The 18782-nt window shown below is 35.7% G+C and overlaps 1 protein-coding gene across 4 annotated transcripts in view; it reads left to right on the top strand.

The window, feature by feature from the left end:
- Positions 1 to 18782, top strand: part of Camta (Calmodulin-binding transcription activator) — a 1022478-nt gene that overhangs the window by 664280 nt on the left and 339416 nt on the right. The window contains exon 2 of one of the 4 annotated variants that reach the window (XM_067116407.1): positions 15813 to 17808. The exons of the other annotated variants lie outside the window; for them this stretch is intronic. Within the exon in view, the coding sequence (XP_066972508.1) occupies positions 17791 to 17808 (18 nt within the window). The 5' untranslated portion in view covers positions 15813 to 17790. The remainder of the gene's footprint in view (positions 1 to 15812; positions 17809 to 18782) is intronic. 4 annotated transcript variants of the gene reach the window in all.

The raw sequence follows: 18782 nt of genomic DNA, 5'->3' as shown, positions 1-18782 counted from the left end.
GGAATAAGGTGGTTCTGTTCTTCCTTCATTTGTTTAGTAGACTTTTGGCTCTTGTGGGGTATGGCTTCAGGGAAAGTTTGCAGCAGTTCACGGTTGTGCAAATGTGAGAGCGCAAATCAAGTGCATGTGGGAGTTCCAGTGTATTTTGTTGAGAGAGAGAGAGAGAGAGAGAGAGAGAGAGAGAGAGTCAGTCAGTCAGTATCCTGAGTAGAAAGCTGGGAAAACGCTTAACTGAAGATTGGAATTTAAATGTAGCATTTTTTCAGTAACCATTGGAAGATAATCTTAAGGTACAAAAATACAAAAAAAAAAAAAAAAAAAGAATGAATTGTGAAAAAGGACGAAGAGAGGGAGTTAGTTTTACCCTTGGTTTTTCCCTGGTATACATATTTCGGTAACTGAGTCTGTCCTGTGCACCATATCTCTAAATTGAACGATTAAGATGCTTGAAAATCTTAATTTTTTCAGTAGGGCCATAATTAAAGTGAGTTTATCAAATTGCAATATATATATATACAGTGTATATATATATATATATATATATATATATATATATATATATATATATATATATATATATATATATATATATATAGAGAGAGAGAGAGAGACTTATTGGTAAATGTTTTTATATGGCGTATGGAAATATTCCGAAGTCACTCGTCTTCGTGGGATGGAGAATAAGTAGTCAGTATTTTTGAAGTTTGAACTTTCATCTCCGGCTATGTTTGAAGTTAGGTTGATCATCTTCTTTATGAAGCTAATCAGGGGGCGAAGTCTGACATTATCTCAAGATTTTCCCCACGGGAGGTTTTTTAAACCTAGTTGTTTTCCGTCACGTGTTATTATTTTTTTATTCACGATCTTCTATTATTTTTAATTTTTTTGTAGCTGTCAGAATTGATTGTAACTCATTACGGCCTGAGAGAAAAAAAAAGCTTTTAGAAAAATGAAATATGCATCTTCACAATTTAATTTTTATTTAATTTATTTAATCACGATCTTAATTGTTTTGAATTTTTTGTAGCTGTCAGAATTGGTTGTAACTCATTACGGCCTGAGAAAAAAGCTGTTAGATAAAAGAAATAAACATCTTCAAAGCGTTATTATTTATTTTATTTATATTTAATCACGATCTTTATTGTTTTGAATTTTTTTGTAGGCGTCAGAATCGGTTGTTGCTCATTACGGCCTGAGAAAAAAAGCTGTTAGATAACAGTAATAAACATCTTCATAGCGTTATTATTTATTTTATTTATTTAATCACGGTCCTTATTGTTTTGAATTTTTTTGTAGGTGTCAGAATTGGTTGTAACTCATTACGCCCTGAGAAAAAAAAAAAAGCCTTTAGATAAATGAAATAAACATCTTTATAGGTAGAGGAAGTTTCGTTTCGTTTTTGTGTCGTAAAGGCTCGGGAGTCTCTCGCCTTATAAGCGAAAGTTAGCGATAATTAGATTTTCATGTCCGCCATGGAGGTATGCTGTAAGCCGGCTGGGTATAACGGATATTGAGGGTAATAAAGGCATAGACTTGCAGCAGGTGCATGTAAGATTTTTTTTCCATCTCTCTCTCTCTCTCTCTCTCTCTCTCTCTCTCTCTCTCTCTCTCTCATTTTTCTTTTCTCCTGTCATTGATAGTAACAACGCAAGGCTGATTGCATACCGTAGGCTTAATTGAAATGTTTGGAACAAGAAACAGGAACGGGAATCGCACCAGATACTTGGAATCTCATATTTATTTCTTAATCTGTTGTTTATTGGAATTTGTTTTTTCATAATTGGTTTCCAACATGGTTTCAATTAACAACTACTCTTATATATATCTATCAATTATATATATATATATATATATATATATATATATATATATATATATATATATGTGTGTGTGTGTGTGTGTGTATATAATGTGTAAGTATATACTTACACATCACGCATACATACATACATACATAAATGTCTGTTATGTTTGCGTAAATACTGGTTGTGGACGGATAAGTGAAGTCGATAGTTTAATGTGTTTCATAGGGTGTTTCGATTCTACGAGAATTCCTTCCGGTCGCGTCATGTAGTTCGTCCTTTGAAATCAATATCTCAGTGATGTTTTACTTTCTTTGTCATTCAGTCGCTGTATTATGTAAGAGTCAGTCAGATACTCGGGGCGATTCATAGACATTCCATAATTGGATGAGGTTTACTCTCTCTCTCTCTCTCTCTCTCTCTCTCTCTCTCTCTCTCTCTCTCTCTCTCTCAATGCTAGAAAATGTTACATATTTCTGTTGTTTATGATAAACCTTTTGATCTTTTTAACTAAAAATCTGGAGAACCAGCTTCTAAATTCGTCGAAGCTACACAAAGCAGCATATTTTGCAGAAGCATTTTATCAAAGTTGCATTCCCTGTAAAGCAACTCCTTGCTGTATTGAAATTTTTCTTCGCTGCACTATTCATTTTAATGCATTACTGATTAACGCAGGAATGCCGTCTATGCAATTCATTCATGCGCAAACATTTATGAATGATTTTTGGTGCTTGCACACGCTGTTACACACGTTCTCACTCGAATGTCTTACCACGTACCCAAAAGGCCACGCTTTCCCACGTTTTCTCTTCTCCCTGTGTCATCTGTCTTCGGAAGACTGAGTTTTCAGTGGAAATTGTAATTCTCTGGTTCCATCCCCTCTCTTATCTTTGGTCGAAGGACCTTCATTACTTTCTGGTCAATTTACCACACAAGTGGACGTCTGCTATAGCAGCATTTTAGTCCACTTCTTTCTTTTTTTCTTTGCTGTTTGATAAGAAGAGAGAGAGAGAGAGAGAGAGAGAGAGAGAGAGAGAGAGAGAGAGAGAGAGAGAAGAGAGAATTGTAAAGTCGGAGCTTGTTATCCTTTATGTAACATTTTTGGATGAATGGTTATATTCTTATGCAATTTGAAATAGGTCCATCTCGCTTCTCTTAATATAAAAAAGATCTTGAATATGGGTTTTGATGTGACACCATTATCATAATCATCATCGTTGTGATTATTTATCGGTATTTTTAGTGTCGTAGTTGTTGTTGTTGTTGTAAATAAATACGATGTTGTTATAAATCCTTTGTTGATATTGTCATCAATATTGGCCCTTCTCACATTGGGCCGCCCCAGAGAAGTTTTCGAAAATGAGGGCTCGACGACGTCTAACTACAATGAATTAATCATTAAACTTTTGATTGTTAATCACTGGTAAACAATCAGTGAATAATAATATCTAAAGATTAGAAATATGCAAAGCAGATCAGTTATGTGATTGATTATTGTTTACATATATATATATATATATATATATATATATATATATATATATATATATATATATATATATATATATATATATATACATATATATATATATATATATATATATATATATATATATATATATATATAAGATGAAAGGTAACCATCTGAAAATGTCTTATATTTCCTTTATCCTTTAGAACTCTTTTCTGTTGCATTGCTTGCATTTCCAAAGACTAGGCCTCATGTTAAGGAATATAAGGGAAGTATTGAGAATGTTTTCCTTTTTTATATATTTTCAATATTGAAATTAACTATACTACTAAAAATATATTGAATGAAAAACACAGTAAAAGACTCATTCATTTGTCTGAGAGGGGAACGACACGCAGTAGCCCAAAGGAAGTCACAATAACATTGCCACGAGGAATGAACGGTAGATAGAGGGGAAGGAATGATAATACGAGATTCCACCTACTCACAGCTCACACCCTCATTCAGAGATATGAGGTATGCCATAATAGAGGACGTCGAGCCGCTTCCCCCACGCCTGGGAGTCGACCAGGGCAATAATGCCAAGGCTGGGACCAAGGTCCTTGGTTCGGACGTCGAAATAGGGGGCGCTAATGCTCAGGGACTCTTGGGGGAAGAGCAGGTGTCCACGGGTCACGGGTTACGGGACGAGACTGGGCAAGTGTGCATTTCGCTTGATCATTTTTGAGCTCATTTTGTTCGAGTGGGAGAGTGGAGGTCCATTAGTGTATACTCTCTCTCTCTCTCTCTCTCTCTCTCTCTCTCTCTCTCTCTCTCTCTCTCTCTCTCTCTCTCTGTATTCCTGTATGGGTGTGTGTGTATATATATATATATATATATATATATATATATATATATATATATATATATATATATATATATATATATATATATATATATGTATATGTATATATGTATATATATGTTTTTATATTTATATATATATATTTATACACACATGTATATATATGTTGTTTGTGTGTGTGTTTTTGTTTTCAGTCATGTTTGTCTGAAAAAGACAGTCAGAGAGAGAGAGAGAGAGAGAGAGAGAGAGAGAGAGAGAGGGAGGAGTCACTGTTATTGTTCATCCAACTAATCTTGAAGTTACAGAAGTTGATGTGACTTACTAAACGAACTACATTTACAACTTGCTGCATATTTTGATTAGTTTACAGAAAGTAATGCCTCCTTGCTTTTCTAGTTGCATTATGATTTTATGTAATAGATATCCTTTTTCCATTTTTGATTGTTTTCATTTCTTCCTCTGTTCACAGGAGAACTTTTTCTTTTAGATGCTTCCCTACCAGTTATTAAAATTATCAGTTTATTTAAATAAATGTTTTGTGATCTCAATTACTTTCTAGTCATGCTTATTCCAGTTCTTAAAAAAATTTCGTGATAAGAAATACGTCTTACTTTTGTAGACTGAGAGAGAGAGAGAGAGAGAGAGAGAGAGAGAGAGAGAGAGAGAGAGAGAGAGAGAGAGAGAGAGAGAGAACACTTAGTGTACCTTCTGCCCAGCCTTCGAAGTGTTTGGGCCATTTAGTATTCATATCATAGTTTCCGAGGCTCGTTGAGAGAAGGCCCAAAATCCCCTCTCCAAATCCCTCTGCTCTTCAACCATTCACAATTTTCAGTTTTCATTCCTCCTTTCGAGGATATATTTTACATATATTCTATTTTATATTCAGGCCTTATTTAATTCCCTCCGGAATGGCAACGTCGACTTTTGTTTGTGTGAGTGTGTCTGTTTGTGTGTGTGTGTGTGTTTGTTTCACGTTAGCATACGTCAATCTTTTTCTTTATTTTGTAAAGTAATAGATTATGTATATATATGCTTATGGATTTATATGTCTATTATTGGATTGTTTTTTAAAATATAGTCTTGTATACATATGCATATGGACAGATAAGCATACAGTTGGATTGTTTTCTAAATTAAAGTTATATATGAATATGCATATGGACATGCATGTGTATAATTGGATTGTTTTCTAAATTATAATTATGTATACACATACATGTAGACACAAATGTATATAATTTAAAATGCGGATCAATTTACGTTTATGCATTCCCATTGAAAACTTGTTAATTATCATTATTGTGATTTTTTGGCACCAGGCAAACGCAGGGGCCTTCAATCAGGGTAAAAGGATATCAGTCTGATCCTTGCACTGGGGCGATGAAAACGATATCTTATTTTTGTATTTAGGAATATTTCAACAAACATTTTCATGCAATTACTCTGTATATATATTGTATAGATATGAATTAGATGTACAATTTAATCTGTTTTTATTTTTACACACACACACACACACACACACACACACACACACACATATATATATATATATATATATATATATATATATATATATATATATATATATGTATGTATTATGTGTGTGTGTGTGTATGCATCTGCGTCTGCATCTATGTTTGTGTAGAGTGTTGTTCTTCGAACTTCATCACTATTTTCACATATATCAGAATTATTCGATATCCGCGTTGTCATATGTCCAGTTTTTGTATTGATTACTTAAACTGGGTCCCTTCTGCATGCTTGATACAATAACAGCATGAAGAGCCGTTTTTAATGACTATTGCTCATTCCAAATGCTTCTGATGAGACCTGATCAAATGCCATTTTAAGTAAAAGCAGATTTTGCAGGAAGGTAAAATTCAGGGCTAAAGATGAATGGAACGTGTAAGGCCGAGTGAGTAACAGAGAAAGAGAGAGAGAGAGAGAGAGAGAGAGAGAGAGAGAGAGAGAGAGAGAGAGAGAGAGAGAGGAAAGTTCAGAATGGATGAGGTTCCAGAGCGAGAGTGAAAGGCAACCGAGGAAGGAGAAAATTTACGGCGAAATGAAGCAAAGAGGAAAAAGGAATAAAAAGGCTGGAAGTCACAGGGAGGGAGCAGAAAATATCGCGAAAAGTATGTGGAAAAAAGAGAGAGCGAGAGAGAGAGATGACGAGAGTGAAAGGGATGGGAAGAAAACGATGATAAAAAACCATGAGAAACGACTTATTGAAGAAATAGAGGAACGAAGCAGAGATTTGGCTTGAAAATGGCGAGGGAGAGAAGAGAGAGAGAGAGAGAGAGAGAGAGAGAGAGAGAGAGAGAGAGAGAGAGAGAGAGAGAGAGAGAATTTGGAAGCGTGAATTAGAAGAGATTAATTCGACTTCCTTTAGGCCCCGCCCCCAACTACCCTTGTACCCCACCCGTTTTTCTGAATGAAAGTTTTGTTGTAAATTCTCTTTTATTCTTCTTTTTTATTATATGTGACTCTTATAGTGAATATTCTCTTGTAAAACCGGGTAAATTATGTATGGGTATGTATAGGGGTTAAGGGCTATTTTTTATTTATTTTTTATTTATTTATTTATGCATTTATTTATTTTTTATTATTATTATTATTATTATTATTATTATTATTATTATTATTATTATTATTATTTTTGATAACTGCAAAAATTCGGAAAATATCCCTTGCCTGCTTGAGACTAAATGTCAGGAGGTCGACTATACGGGTCTGTTTCGCTTTAATGAAAAGTTATTTTCATTTCACAAAATTCCCTTATATTTCAGTCTACATAAGCCGTATTCCTTTCTGGCATGGTCAAGTTTTTCGTGTTAATGAAAGAGTATGTGACTTAAATACATAAAAAATTATGTATGTTTGTATGCGTATGTATGCAGTAAAGTTTACACACGTACACGCACGCATACATATATATATATGGAAAACACTCGTCACTTAATTCAGAGATAGTTACCGTCGGTGCATCGAGTACATCGGGTAATTGTCACTTATCAGTTATAATTCCCCTTTGGTATATTATTTTACGAGGTAGAGCGAATTGGACATTAAGTGAAATTTGTAGTTTAATGTTTGCGTATATAAAATGTCACGTGATATGATAAATATTCATATATATATATATACTGTATATGTGTATATATATATATATATATATATATATATATATATATATATATATATATATATATATATATATATATATATTATAATTTTCTTTTCCTTTTTTTTTACCTCAGTCTGGGAAGTTCATTGTTGATCATATGGTTTAGCTAAACGAGGAATAAAGTTTCAATTTAGCCTTCCTGTCGTTTATGACCCCGCCCTTTTAAGTGACCCCATTTTTCATTTTTTACCTTTCTGTGTTGGAAAATCTATGTATAGTGTAATTATGGTTATCCTTCTATAAAATATTTACGTTTGTGTGATGCAATCTTTGTCATTAATATTTTGAAATTCAGGGATATTTTCCTCTATTTAAATTGGATTCTGACAGATGCGTCTGACGTGTGAAACTTGCTATTTCATTCCCTCTAGCATTGTTATTTGCTGGTAATCCAATCTCTCTCCGTCTTGTACAAATAGCTAAGAATTAAACAACAAACATCGTCTGTCATTCGGTATTACAGTGTTCGTTATTTCCGACATTACAGTCGTGTTTTTGTTTCTCTTAGAACACCAGATGTTTGTTTTGTTTATGCCCCTACAAGGCTTTGTTTTGCTCGGAAAGCATCTGTTGTACACCTGCAATACTTGCTGGTCTAAATCTATCCAGACGTATACTCAGACGTAATTTTTACGTGGTATGTTTCTAATGACCTAGTATCTGTGTATTTACGTTGATGGTAATTTGACGGCAGAAAGGGTACATTAAGACTAATTTTTTTATTCTTGTTACGGTCTCGTGCTGTCAAAATTCCAATCGTCGTTTTGAAAGAATGGTCTGAAATCTTCCTCACTGTCTTTTTAATCTTTTGTTTGGATTGGCCCGCCCTGAAGTTCAACAATGACGTCATTCCTCCTGTTAATTAGGAAAAGGGGTTGGTTTCCTTGTGATCTGCCGATCGACTCTCGTTATAATTACCGATAAGCAATTACGTTAATCAGAACATTTGATTGCATGTCTTTGAGACTCTTTGACTCGTGGTCCACGCGAATCAATCATTCCTGCCTCGCGTCCCTCGAAGCGCTCTCGGTGTTTTGAATAGCCCTGGCTTCCCTCCTCCCTCTCCCCCTCCTCCTCCTCCACCCCCTCCAACTCCTCCTCCTCCACCTCCTCGTAGCTTTCTCAACCCCCTCCTCCCCATCTTTTTCATCTTTGTCTCTTCTCTTGATATGTTCTTTCTCATCCTCCTTCGCTTCTTCCCTCTCTTCTTCTTCTCCTCTTTTGGTCCCGCCTTCCATTATTTGCCACCTCTCATTAATGACGGAAATGACTGGTCATCAACGTCATCCCGTCCGGGTTTGATGGGCGATTCCGGAAGGAAAAAGACTGGAGGGAAGGCGCTTGTTTTATGCTCCTTGTTTGAGGCTAGTGCTCCTGCTCCTGGTCCTGTTCCTGTTCCTCCTCCTTCTGACCCCCCCAGCAGGTACAAATGATCTCGGGGAAATCAAATATCAATTATCATTTCCCGTTGAATGCTTGGGTGGGGCTTGGGTGCCTGGAAGTTGGGGTGAGGGAACTTGGGCAGTGGGAGGGATGGGGGGATTTTTAGGGAGTGATAGGGGGCGTGGGAGGGGGATGTTTACAGAGTGGGATGGGATGAGGAAAGAATCGAAAAGGTCCACCGTCGTGTTTCATGTCCCGAGTCAGCGTTTCGTGGTTCCGTTATACAGATTATATGGAGATCCATCGACTCTCTCTCTCTCTCTCTCTCTCTCTCTCTTCTCTCTTAAACACTAAAATACACAAGTCGTTCATTGTTAATGGGTCATTTATCTAAAATACGCAAGACTGTTGTGTATAAGCATATATCTTTTTTCAGTGCATTTATGTATACATTCATATATATATATATATATATATATATATATATATATATATATATATATATATAATGCTCACATTCTTCAAAATTAAAACATACATACTTTACTCGGGTATACTCCTTCATTGGTGGGCGATAATTAGTAAATTACTGTCATAAAGCCTTTGCTTTGCTTTCGTAGAATTCGGGAACGCGATTCCTAATTTAATAGCAGACTAGTTTTACCTTTCGTTTTATGTGGATCTGAATATCCTTGTTGATGGGTAACCCAAGTCTTGAACCGGGTCGTAATTAGGTTGAAAAAGGTGTTGTAGTTAGGATTATTGTCGTTTTGTATTTTTTACAATTTTTTTTTATTAATGGAATATAGTCATGGTCTCTCAGCTACAGAAGTGTGGTTTGAGTTCGGTTAGAATTTAACATTAATTCGTTCACAAAGAAAAACAGCCGTTGTCTCTCATAGCGATTAATTTCCAGTGTTTGCATTACTTCTGTTAAATAAACCTCAGAGCAAAAATTTTCATGTTTATGAGTCCTATAGCGTTTGCAGGTGTCAAGACAAACAAATGAGGCATGACAGGTCCTGTGTAATAAACTGCTTAGAAACCGTTAAGATAAGAAGAGCCTGCTAACTGGCGCAGATGAACGACTTGATCAACACTGACACTTGTCACTTACAAGAACAAAAGACAGAGAACGTTTCTCGGAACACTTTGTGACATTTTCTGTCATCACCTCGTGTAGTTGATTTTGGTATTATTCCAATGATCTCATAAATTAGATTTATACTTTTAGAAAGATTTAGAAGTGATAAATAAAATCAACCTCCAGAGCGCAACGCTGGTAAAGGGATGGTTGAGCGCTGAATATGGATATTCTGATAACGCGTGAAAATAAGTGCCGAGGAACACTTTAGATAGGTGAGCTTTTGCGAATAATTACAGTATTTGTTAACTTTTTATTGTGCCTTTATCGTGAGCACAGGAAATATTTTCGTCCGAAGAGTAGAGTCATGCGAAGAGTGCCTCTCTAGCTTTGTTACTGGTGACAGATACTACGTATTATAAAGGCTTTAATATTATTTAAGAGATGAGAAACGCGGTTTTATGTCTGTAAAACAGTTATTAGGGCAAAATAGTCCAGGCCTTAGTAATTTTAGGTTTGTGTACATTACACTGTAATGATGTAAGAACCGGTACAATTGTGTGCACTGTACGAGGGTGATGCAAGAGTTAATACAGTTACGCACGATATTGTGATATAACATTTAATAGAGCAGATATAATGTCGAGAATGAGGAAATGTCTTTCCAAGAGGTACAAAATAAATAACAGGTTGATTATTTCCAGGAAAGCATCTAGCGATACTGGCATTTTTGGTATTATGAAAAGTTCAGTTAGTTGAATTTTGACGTTCTAGGTACAGGAATAGTTGTCGGTTTGTTTAATAAGAAAAGGTGACACAGATTAGGTAAGGTGTATGGATGGTGGATGCATTGAAAAGTTAACCATGGCAGGGAAATTAGGAGAAGCTGGTATGCAAGACAAATATCAAGTTAATAATAATAATAATAATAATAATAATAATAATAATAATAATAATAATAATAATAATAATAATATGTGTGTATAGATACACACACATATAGTATATATATATATATATATATATATATATATATATATATATATATATATATATATATATATATATATATATATATATATATATATATATATATATATATATATATATATATATATATATATATGAGATTAGGTTTCGAGTTTTTAGGCAAACTTTTTCTGCCAGAATCGTCATCTAACAAAGTAAAAAAATTCGATGCCAGTTGCTTATTTTTGTACTTAGCCTGCCCCAACCCGACAAAGGGAATGAAAAAACTTGCATGAAAGAAACTTTTTTTTTTTTTTTTTTTTTTTTGGCATAGCTGGTGCGTTTTTTTTCTTAGTGTGTGAATATTGGTGCTTATTTTTTTGGCTGGATTTCCTTTTTATGACATGGGGAGGATTCTGGCGCTCCCCTGAATCTAACGTGTTTTGTAAATGTGTTTTATGTCCGTATGCTTTCGTGTGAATTAAGGGTAGTGGAACAGACAAGTTCTCTCTCTCTCTCTCTCTCTCTCTCTCTCTCTCTCTCTCTCTCTCTCTCTGTATGTATGTATGGACACGCACACGTACACATATATAAATATATATTTATTAATTTATTTATTATTATATAATGTGGTTATATTCGGTGGACAACTCAATATTTACACAGTTACACGGAAACAGACAAATATATAAACTAGGAACAGAATCGCTAGATGGTCTAGACAAAGATAAATTCTGTGAAGATTGTAATTCTCATTTTTATGAAGCTCATATTTTCTTTTATATCTTTACACCATAATTTCCCCAGTTTTCTTAATTTTTTTAGTTGAAGGCTGTCCCTTAAATTAAAATAATTAATTGATGAAAATGTTGCATTGAATGCGTATTTTATTTTTGTGTTTTTATTTTTCCCCATTTTCTGAATTTTTTGCTTGTGTTGAACGCTTTCCCTTAAATGAAAAAGATTATTTTATGTCAATATCAAATTGTATATTTATTTTATTTATTTATTCTTAAAATACTTTATTAGCTTTGAACGATCTCCTCTCCGTAATGCTTTCTCTTTTGTGCATTTATTTTTCCCGTGTTTCCTGAATTTTTATGTTTGTGTTCAACGCTTTCCTCCCTAAAATGATAACGATTATTTTATGACAATATCACATTATTCATTTATTAAATTAACCATGCATTTATCCTTGCTATACTTTATTAGCTTTGAACGATCTCCCCTCCATAATGCTCTTTCTCTTTTGTGTGGCAAATTCCTCGAGTGTTCTATTTTCGCCATCAGTTTCCACATAAGTCGCCCTGTCTTTTGTGTGTGTATGCTTGCACATGCTCCGGAATATCCTGACATGTCATCATCGCCTTGCGTAGTTTCATATGCTCCACTTTTACTGCTTTCTTGGGAGTCCTCTTTCTCTGCATATCCCTTAACATCAGTTCCCTAGCCGTTCTCCAACTCCGTTCTACATTTAAATTGCTCTCTCTCTCTCTCTCTCTCTCTCTCTCTCTCTCTCTCTCTCTCTCTCTCTCTCTCTCTCCATCTTTTTCTCGTTTTTGTAGCAACAGCCACATGCGTTGTTATGGTCTGTAGGTTTTGTTCCTTATTTTTATCATTCTCTCTCTCTCTCTCTCTCAGGGTGTGGCATATCTAGAATGTATTTGTGTACGTTAGTGTTCATATTCACACTTACTTCACACACATACAAATTATATATATATATATATATACATACATACATAGGCATTTGTAATTTTAATGTTTGTATTTGCGTAAAGGTGTTTATATGTGTACTTATTTATAAAATGCTTTGTAAATGTGTATGCTTTGCAGCAGGAAAGTTACGCGAGTCGACAGTTTTAGCAGTTATATCTATCCATAATTGTAATTATCACGGTTCCCAGCCAAATCACAGGTCAAAAAAAAAAAAAAAAAATCAGAGAGAAAGAAACAGAATAAGAAATAGAGAATGTTTTATGCAATATATACGAATGACTTATGTAAAAGACTAAAAAAATAAAATAAAAAGGAAAAAAGTAGGTCGTAACCAACATCCATTCAGGTCTGCGTATGTCATGACACATAAGAGCACGAGAGAGAGAGAGAGAGAGAGAGAGAGAGAGAGAGAGAGAGAGAGAGAGAGAGAGAGAGAGAGAGCGCACATTATATGGACGTCATCATCGTCTTGATGTTTGTATTTTGGAATGTAGAGCGAATGTGTCATGTTCATGCTGTGTATTATGATGATTTCGTCATGCCGTGCCGTTGTTCCTTTGAACACCTCGTAGACAGCTACGTCAAATGTCATTTATTTGCGCTCGCGTGTCTGCAAGTCCATGCATTTCAGCCCTAGGTTCGGTGTGCGACAAGAATTATGCGAATGCCGACGGGATAGTTACGTCTGGTCTGTGGGGTCGTAAAGATGCATTCATATCTGCAGCTTAAAAAAAAAACTAAAAGAAGAGTGCTAGGGTAATTTACTTTTGTTCTGGATTCAGTTCTTTTATATTTCAAATGCCCCGCTTTCTCTTTCTCTCTCTCCTCTCTCTCTCTCTCTCTGGATTCAGTTGTTTTATATTTCAATTATATTTCAGATGCCCTCTCTCTCTCTCTCTCTCTCTCTCTCTCTCTCTCTCTCTGGATTCAGTTCTTTTATATTTCAATTATATTTCAAATGCCTCTCTCTCTCTCTCTCTCTCTCTCTCTCTCTCTCTCTGTCCGTCGCCGTAAGTTTTAATCGCAGACGAGCATAAACAAAAGGGGTGCAATTGCACGTCTGAAATGTAATTGAGTGTAATTCTTTATAAATTACATTTCATTACGCCGACGCGAATGAAGGCCGGCAAATTGAAAATGCCGAGTGAGGCTCGGCAAAGCAAGGATGATTAACTAATGCAACGTTTTATGATCCTGTAATCAAAACTCATACGCGTAACTCGCTTCGTGATTAAGGAGAGGGGAGGGGGTGGGGGGTGTTGGTACGTGTAGTGTACGGTCTTACCTTCTGTCTGTCTGTCTGTCTGTCTGTCTGCCTGTCCTTCTGTTTGTGCTAATTTAAAATTAAGGTGTATAATATTTTTTTAGTCGTCCGCCTTACTGACCTGCGCCTAGATGGAACGTTAATTTCTGGGTAACAGAAATTCACTGCATTAATGTAATCCCAGAGGCTCTTGGTACTTAAATTACATCAAGTGTAGTCGAAGTCTGAGGGTCAATGATCTGACAGCCAAATTATCCTGGACTTCAAATCTTGATTTTTAAACTTGAACTTAGGTGGTAAAAGAAGGTCTCCTAACTTAAGGATAAGAAATTCTGGAGGTATAGAATTTTCCCCAAACGACTACAGAATCAAATGTTCTTGTATATTTCTTGGCTTTTACTTCAGATCGATAAGTGATTCTTTGGTTCCCCTAGAGAGTAAAATTAGAAAATAAAAAATGCCTATAGAAATATTGTGCCATCGTTATATCGTCAGCCACGCTTAGTATTACAAAGAAAAAAAAAAAAGAAATCCAGCATTTTCTTTAAAAGTGTTCCCAAAAAATTTGTCACTTTTTACCTGAAGAAGTCTCGGAATTTTACTTAGATGAAATGAAAATATGTACATTTTTCATACTATTAAAGTGTAAAAAATTTCATATTTTCATCGTAGATAATATTCTTTTATGGAAAGCACAGGACCAGGCTGTAACTAGAATGCCAATAGAAATTATAGTTAAGGAAATGAATAAGTATAGACGCCAGTCGCAAAGAATTCAAATTTTGTTATTATTTGACATCCAGGACTATCTTGTGCCCATAGAATTGTCTTTGTGATAATGTACTTAGTCAAATTCCAACTTATGAACAGCATTTCAAATAGATAAGTTGTCATCAGCCGTTACAATCGCTTATGAAATTCCCTCTTCTCCGGTTAGTAGGCCCACACTTTATTGACATGTCTGTGATGGGCAACTTCAAGGCCTTTCTCTTCCTCCTACGATTGAACCGAAGGACGTTCGATTTATTTGGAACGTTATGCATAGTGGTTATTTATTATCTCCTGGTCAGCTAATGTTATTGCCATTTTCTGGTTAGTGGTATCCATAATTGTGTAAATAAATAGTATATATTGTGGATTTTTATTATTCAGCAGTTTAATCCCGACACTGAATTTCTTAGCAGTTGTTGTTGTTATTATTATTATTATTATTATTATTATTATTATTATTATTATTATTATTATTATTATTATTCATAATGTACGGGCATTCTTATTGTACTAACCAAAACGTTTTGGTTAGTGCCTTAATTGAAATTCAAAAGGTCTTCTGTCATCAAAAGGTGATCTCTGAAGCTTTAATGATCGAAAGTAATCCTTTAAAGTTGACAATAATTATGAACTGAAATTCAAAGGCCTCTTACCCACTGGATATACATACATACATACATACATACACACACACACACACACACACACACATATATATATATATATATATATATATATATATATATATATATATATATATATATATATATATATATATATATATATATATATATATATATAGGATGTAGCACGAGTTTATGCAAATATTTTGGGAAATGAGAGAAAAGTCATTTTGAGCAGAAAATGTTGTATAAAGATATGTATCTTAAGGCTTCGTTTGTCAGCGAGGGGAATTTTAAAATAACAGTGTTTCATTAGAACTGCTCTAGGGCGAGGGAGGTTGGTAGCGGGAGGTCGGAGTAGCCTGGGACGTTTGGGTTTCGGGGGGTGAAGTGAATGAGGCAAGTGAATTGCTAGTCTTTTAATTATGATTCTTTTTCTTGCAAGTGAACATATATTTTTTGTAGTCTTTGACACCATGACTGCAACCTTCATTATGTCATAATCTGTCATTGTGTTGGTTTTAGAAATACTTTTGAAACTACTATCAGACATATCTCTTATAAGAACATGAATTTGAAATCTACTGGTCAACTGAAATGATTGTTCTAAGTAAATTAATTTGATCAGGATAGGAATAAGTTGCCTAGCCAAGGTTACCTGTATAACTAACGTGTTTATTCTCTTCTCCCTGCAGGTATGTAGCTGTGGAATGTGGTGCTTAGGTGGTGACGTGTCCAGTGTTGCATCTGTGTTGCCCACCTGCCCTCTCTGTCTGCAGCTGCCTTCCCTAACACCTGCCCTCATCCCCATCTCCAGTTCTCTCCTGGTGTCTCCTGCCACTACAGCTGCCTCCTCCTGCCTACTTGACATTTGTGCTGCAGCTCTAGCCCTGTGTTTTTTCATTATCGGTGTTGCATCTGTTTTTCTCTTACTACTGTTCCCCATTTTCTATTGTTGTGGATCTTTGTCTCTTATTATTATTGTTTTTGTATCTTCGTAAAGTTCTCCCCGCCCCCTTTTTTTTTTTGAGCTTTCACTGAAGTATTTGTTTTTATTATCATTGTTGTTATTTTTGTGTTCTGTGTTTGTGTTCTTGCATCTAACGTTATTTTAGATTATTGACTATTTGCTGTTTCTTTTGATCTCGTTTTTTAATTCTAGTCTTCGAGAAAATATTATTTTTTGTACCTGTCGTATGGATTTGATTTAATTTTTTTTTATTTTATTTTTCATCACTTAAAGCCACTTAATACTGAAAATTCGTGCAATGACATAGTTCCGAAGAGGCAAGAAATATATAACGAATTAAGTATATACATCCTAGATCTATATTTTTACGCCTGACGCGAGCCCGTTTCATATATTCCTCACGAAACTACCATCGCTGGAAGTGTTTCACGTAAGGTTTTTCCTTTTGTAAGTAGCGTTCATTATTCCAGCGCTGGAACTTTCCTGGAAGCACTGAATCCAGGCAAACCACACGATTTTACGTCTTGCAGTGCAGTAACTGATTAAAATAGACTCATTTCTTTTGGCATTCTTTAGCATAGCCATCTCAACAAGCCCCATACCTTCAGTACTGTATACCTACATTTTATAGGCATAATTTTTTGTAGTTTTGCCATTTTAGTCTATATTATATATATAAATGCATCTATAGTGTATTCAACGTATATATCTAAACGTAATCGACATCAGTATCACACATATATATATATTTTTCGGTTCGTATTTTCGATTTCTGAAAAAAGGTGTAAATTAGAAGCACCTTTTCGTTTTGATGTACAGTAGCACAGTAATCCCATTTTCCCCTTGATCTATTTATATATATTATAAATAATACGCAGTATACATAAGGTAATCTAATAAGCACGGCAGATTCACCACTTCTCGTAGAGAGTAATTTTATATCTTTGTGTAGATTCGCATTTTAGTGAATATCGTTAAGTAGAACGTTTTGAAATACAAGTCGTCAGCAAGTTTCGGACCTGACCTAAGCCTGAAGATTGTGTACCTGTTCGGTTCCCGTACGTTCCTTCTCGTTCAAACGTTTCTCCCGCTGACGTCTGCTGGGAATAAGCAAACGTTATCACCGTAAACGTTTTTCTTTCCTTTTGGTTTTTAAATCATTATTTTACTTGAGTGCAGTGCGATTTGCATGAGTGATAGATATTGAAAAAATAGTCACTGCTGATTGAATAAGTCTCGGAAAATAATTTTTTATTATTTCGTTACATATATGTAATTCTCAGTCAGAATTCTCGAAATTCGTTACGTTTTTCGTTATCATTTCGTTTCATTTTTTCCTTTTTTCGTCTCCCTCCTTTATCTCTACCCATAGGTGTTGGCCCCTCCCTCCCCCCCGTTTCTCAGCTGTCAGTGTTTAGTGGGCATTTGTACCCGAGTTCGGATTGACCGTGACGGTGTGGTGGTCCGGGTGGGGTGCTGCGGGCAGTGGCCACGGGTGGGCGGGCAGTGGTGTGGGCGGCAACAGCAGCGTGAGGCCCCCACAGCAGCAGCAGCAACAGCAGCAGCAGCCTCACCTTCCTCCTACAGCAGCAGCCCTCCACCACCAACACCAGCAGCAACTGCACGGGTGGTACACCACCCCTCCTCCTCCTCCTCCTCACCACCACCCCCCGTGTCGCCTACTCCCACCCTTCACCACCACCATGGCCGCTCCATGTAAGGTTGCCTCAAGTGTTGTGTTGTGTTTGCGTGTTTGTTCGTTTGTGTGTTTGCATGCTTTTTTTTTTTATCTCACCCTTGCTTCCTTCTTCTCCTCCCTGATTATCTCTCTCTCTCTCTCTCTCTCTCTCTCTCTAACCATCTTCGTGGGAAACGATGGGGCGAGAGATTCACTGAAAATTCCATCCAGCTTTCCTCTTCACCTGTTCTCTACGCATTTTTTTCCTCTGTCACCCACCTTCTCTCTCTCTCTCTCTCTCTCTCTCTCTCTCTCTCTCAACCATGTCATGGGAAATGATGGGGCTTGAGAGTCAATGAAAATTCCCTCTAGCTCTCCTCACCCTGGGCTTATTCTCCCTAATCATCTCTCTCTCTCTCTCTCTCTCTCTCTCTCTCTCTCACCTGTAACCTTTTCGCTAGTTCCTCTAAATCCTTTTGCTTTGACTCCTGGCTTAGAGTAATGCCCCCTTCATGCTTTTCCCGTTCCCCATGACCCTTGCATGGATATATATGTCTCTCTCTCTCTCTCTCTCTCTCTCTCTCTCTCTCTCTCTCTCTCTCTCTCTCTCTCTCTCTCTCTCTCTCTGAGGCTATATATTGAGAGGCAAAATAATTATAATATTGTATTTATTGTTTTCCGTTTTCATTGGGGTCCACGTTGTTAATCTTTCGCTGGGAGTTTAGATATACTATAGTCATGTCCAGAGGACCTTTTATGTATAAGTGGTATATTACCTTTTTCTAGTAATAAACCAACTAATCTTTTGTCTTAACGTAATGGATATGTATTTGCCAAACAAAGCTGTGGCGATTAACAAATGTCAAATGGTTAAGGGAATTGCTAAAATATAGATTCAAGAAATGAAACATTGCTTCTAGATCTGATGTGGAGTCATCTTTCCTTGGTGAAAAAAACTGAAAAAAAAACATATCTCTTTGCTGCATCTGAAAATTAAAAATTAATAAATAAATGCAA

Source organism: Macrobrachium rosenbergii, chromosome 14 (genome assembly GCF_040412425.1).
Source record: "Macrobrachium rosenbergii isolate ZJJX-2024 chromosome 14, ASM4041242v1, whole genome shotgun sequence".
NCBI classification, from domain to species: Eukaryota; Metazoa; Arthropoda; class Malacostraca; order Decapoda; family Palaemonidae; genus Macrobrachium; species Macrobrachium rosenbergii.
Note: the sequence above shows the minus strand (reverse complement) of the source record. Positions and strands in the feature narration are given on the sequence as shown.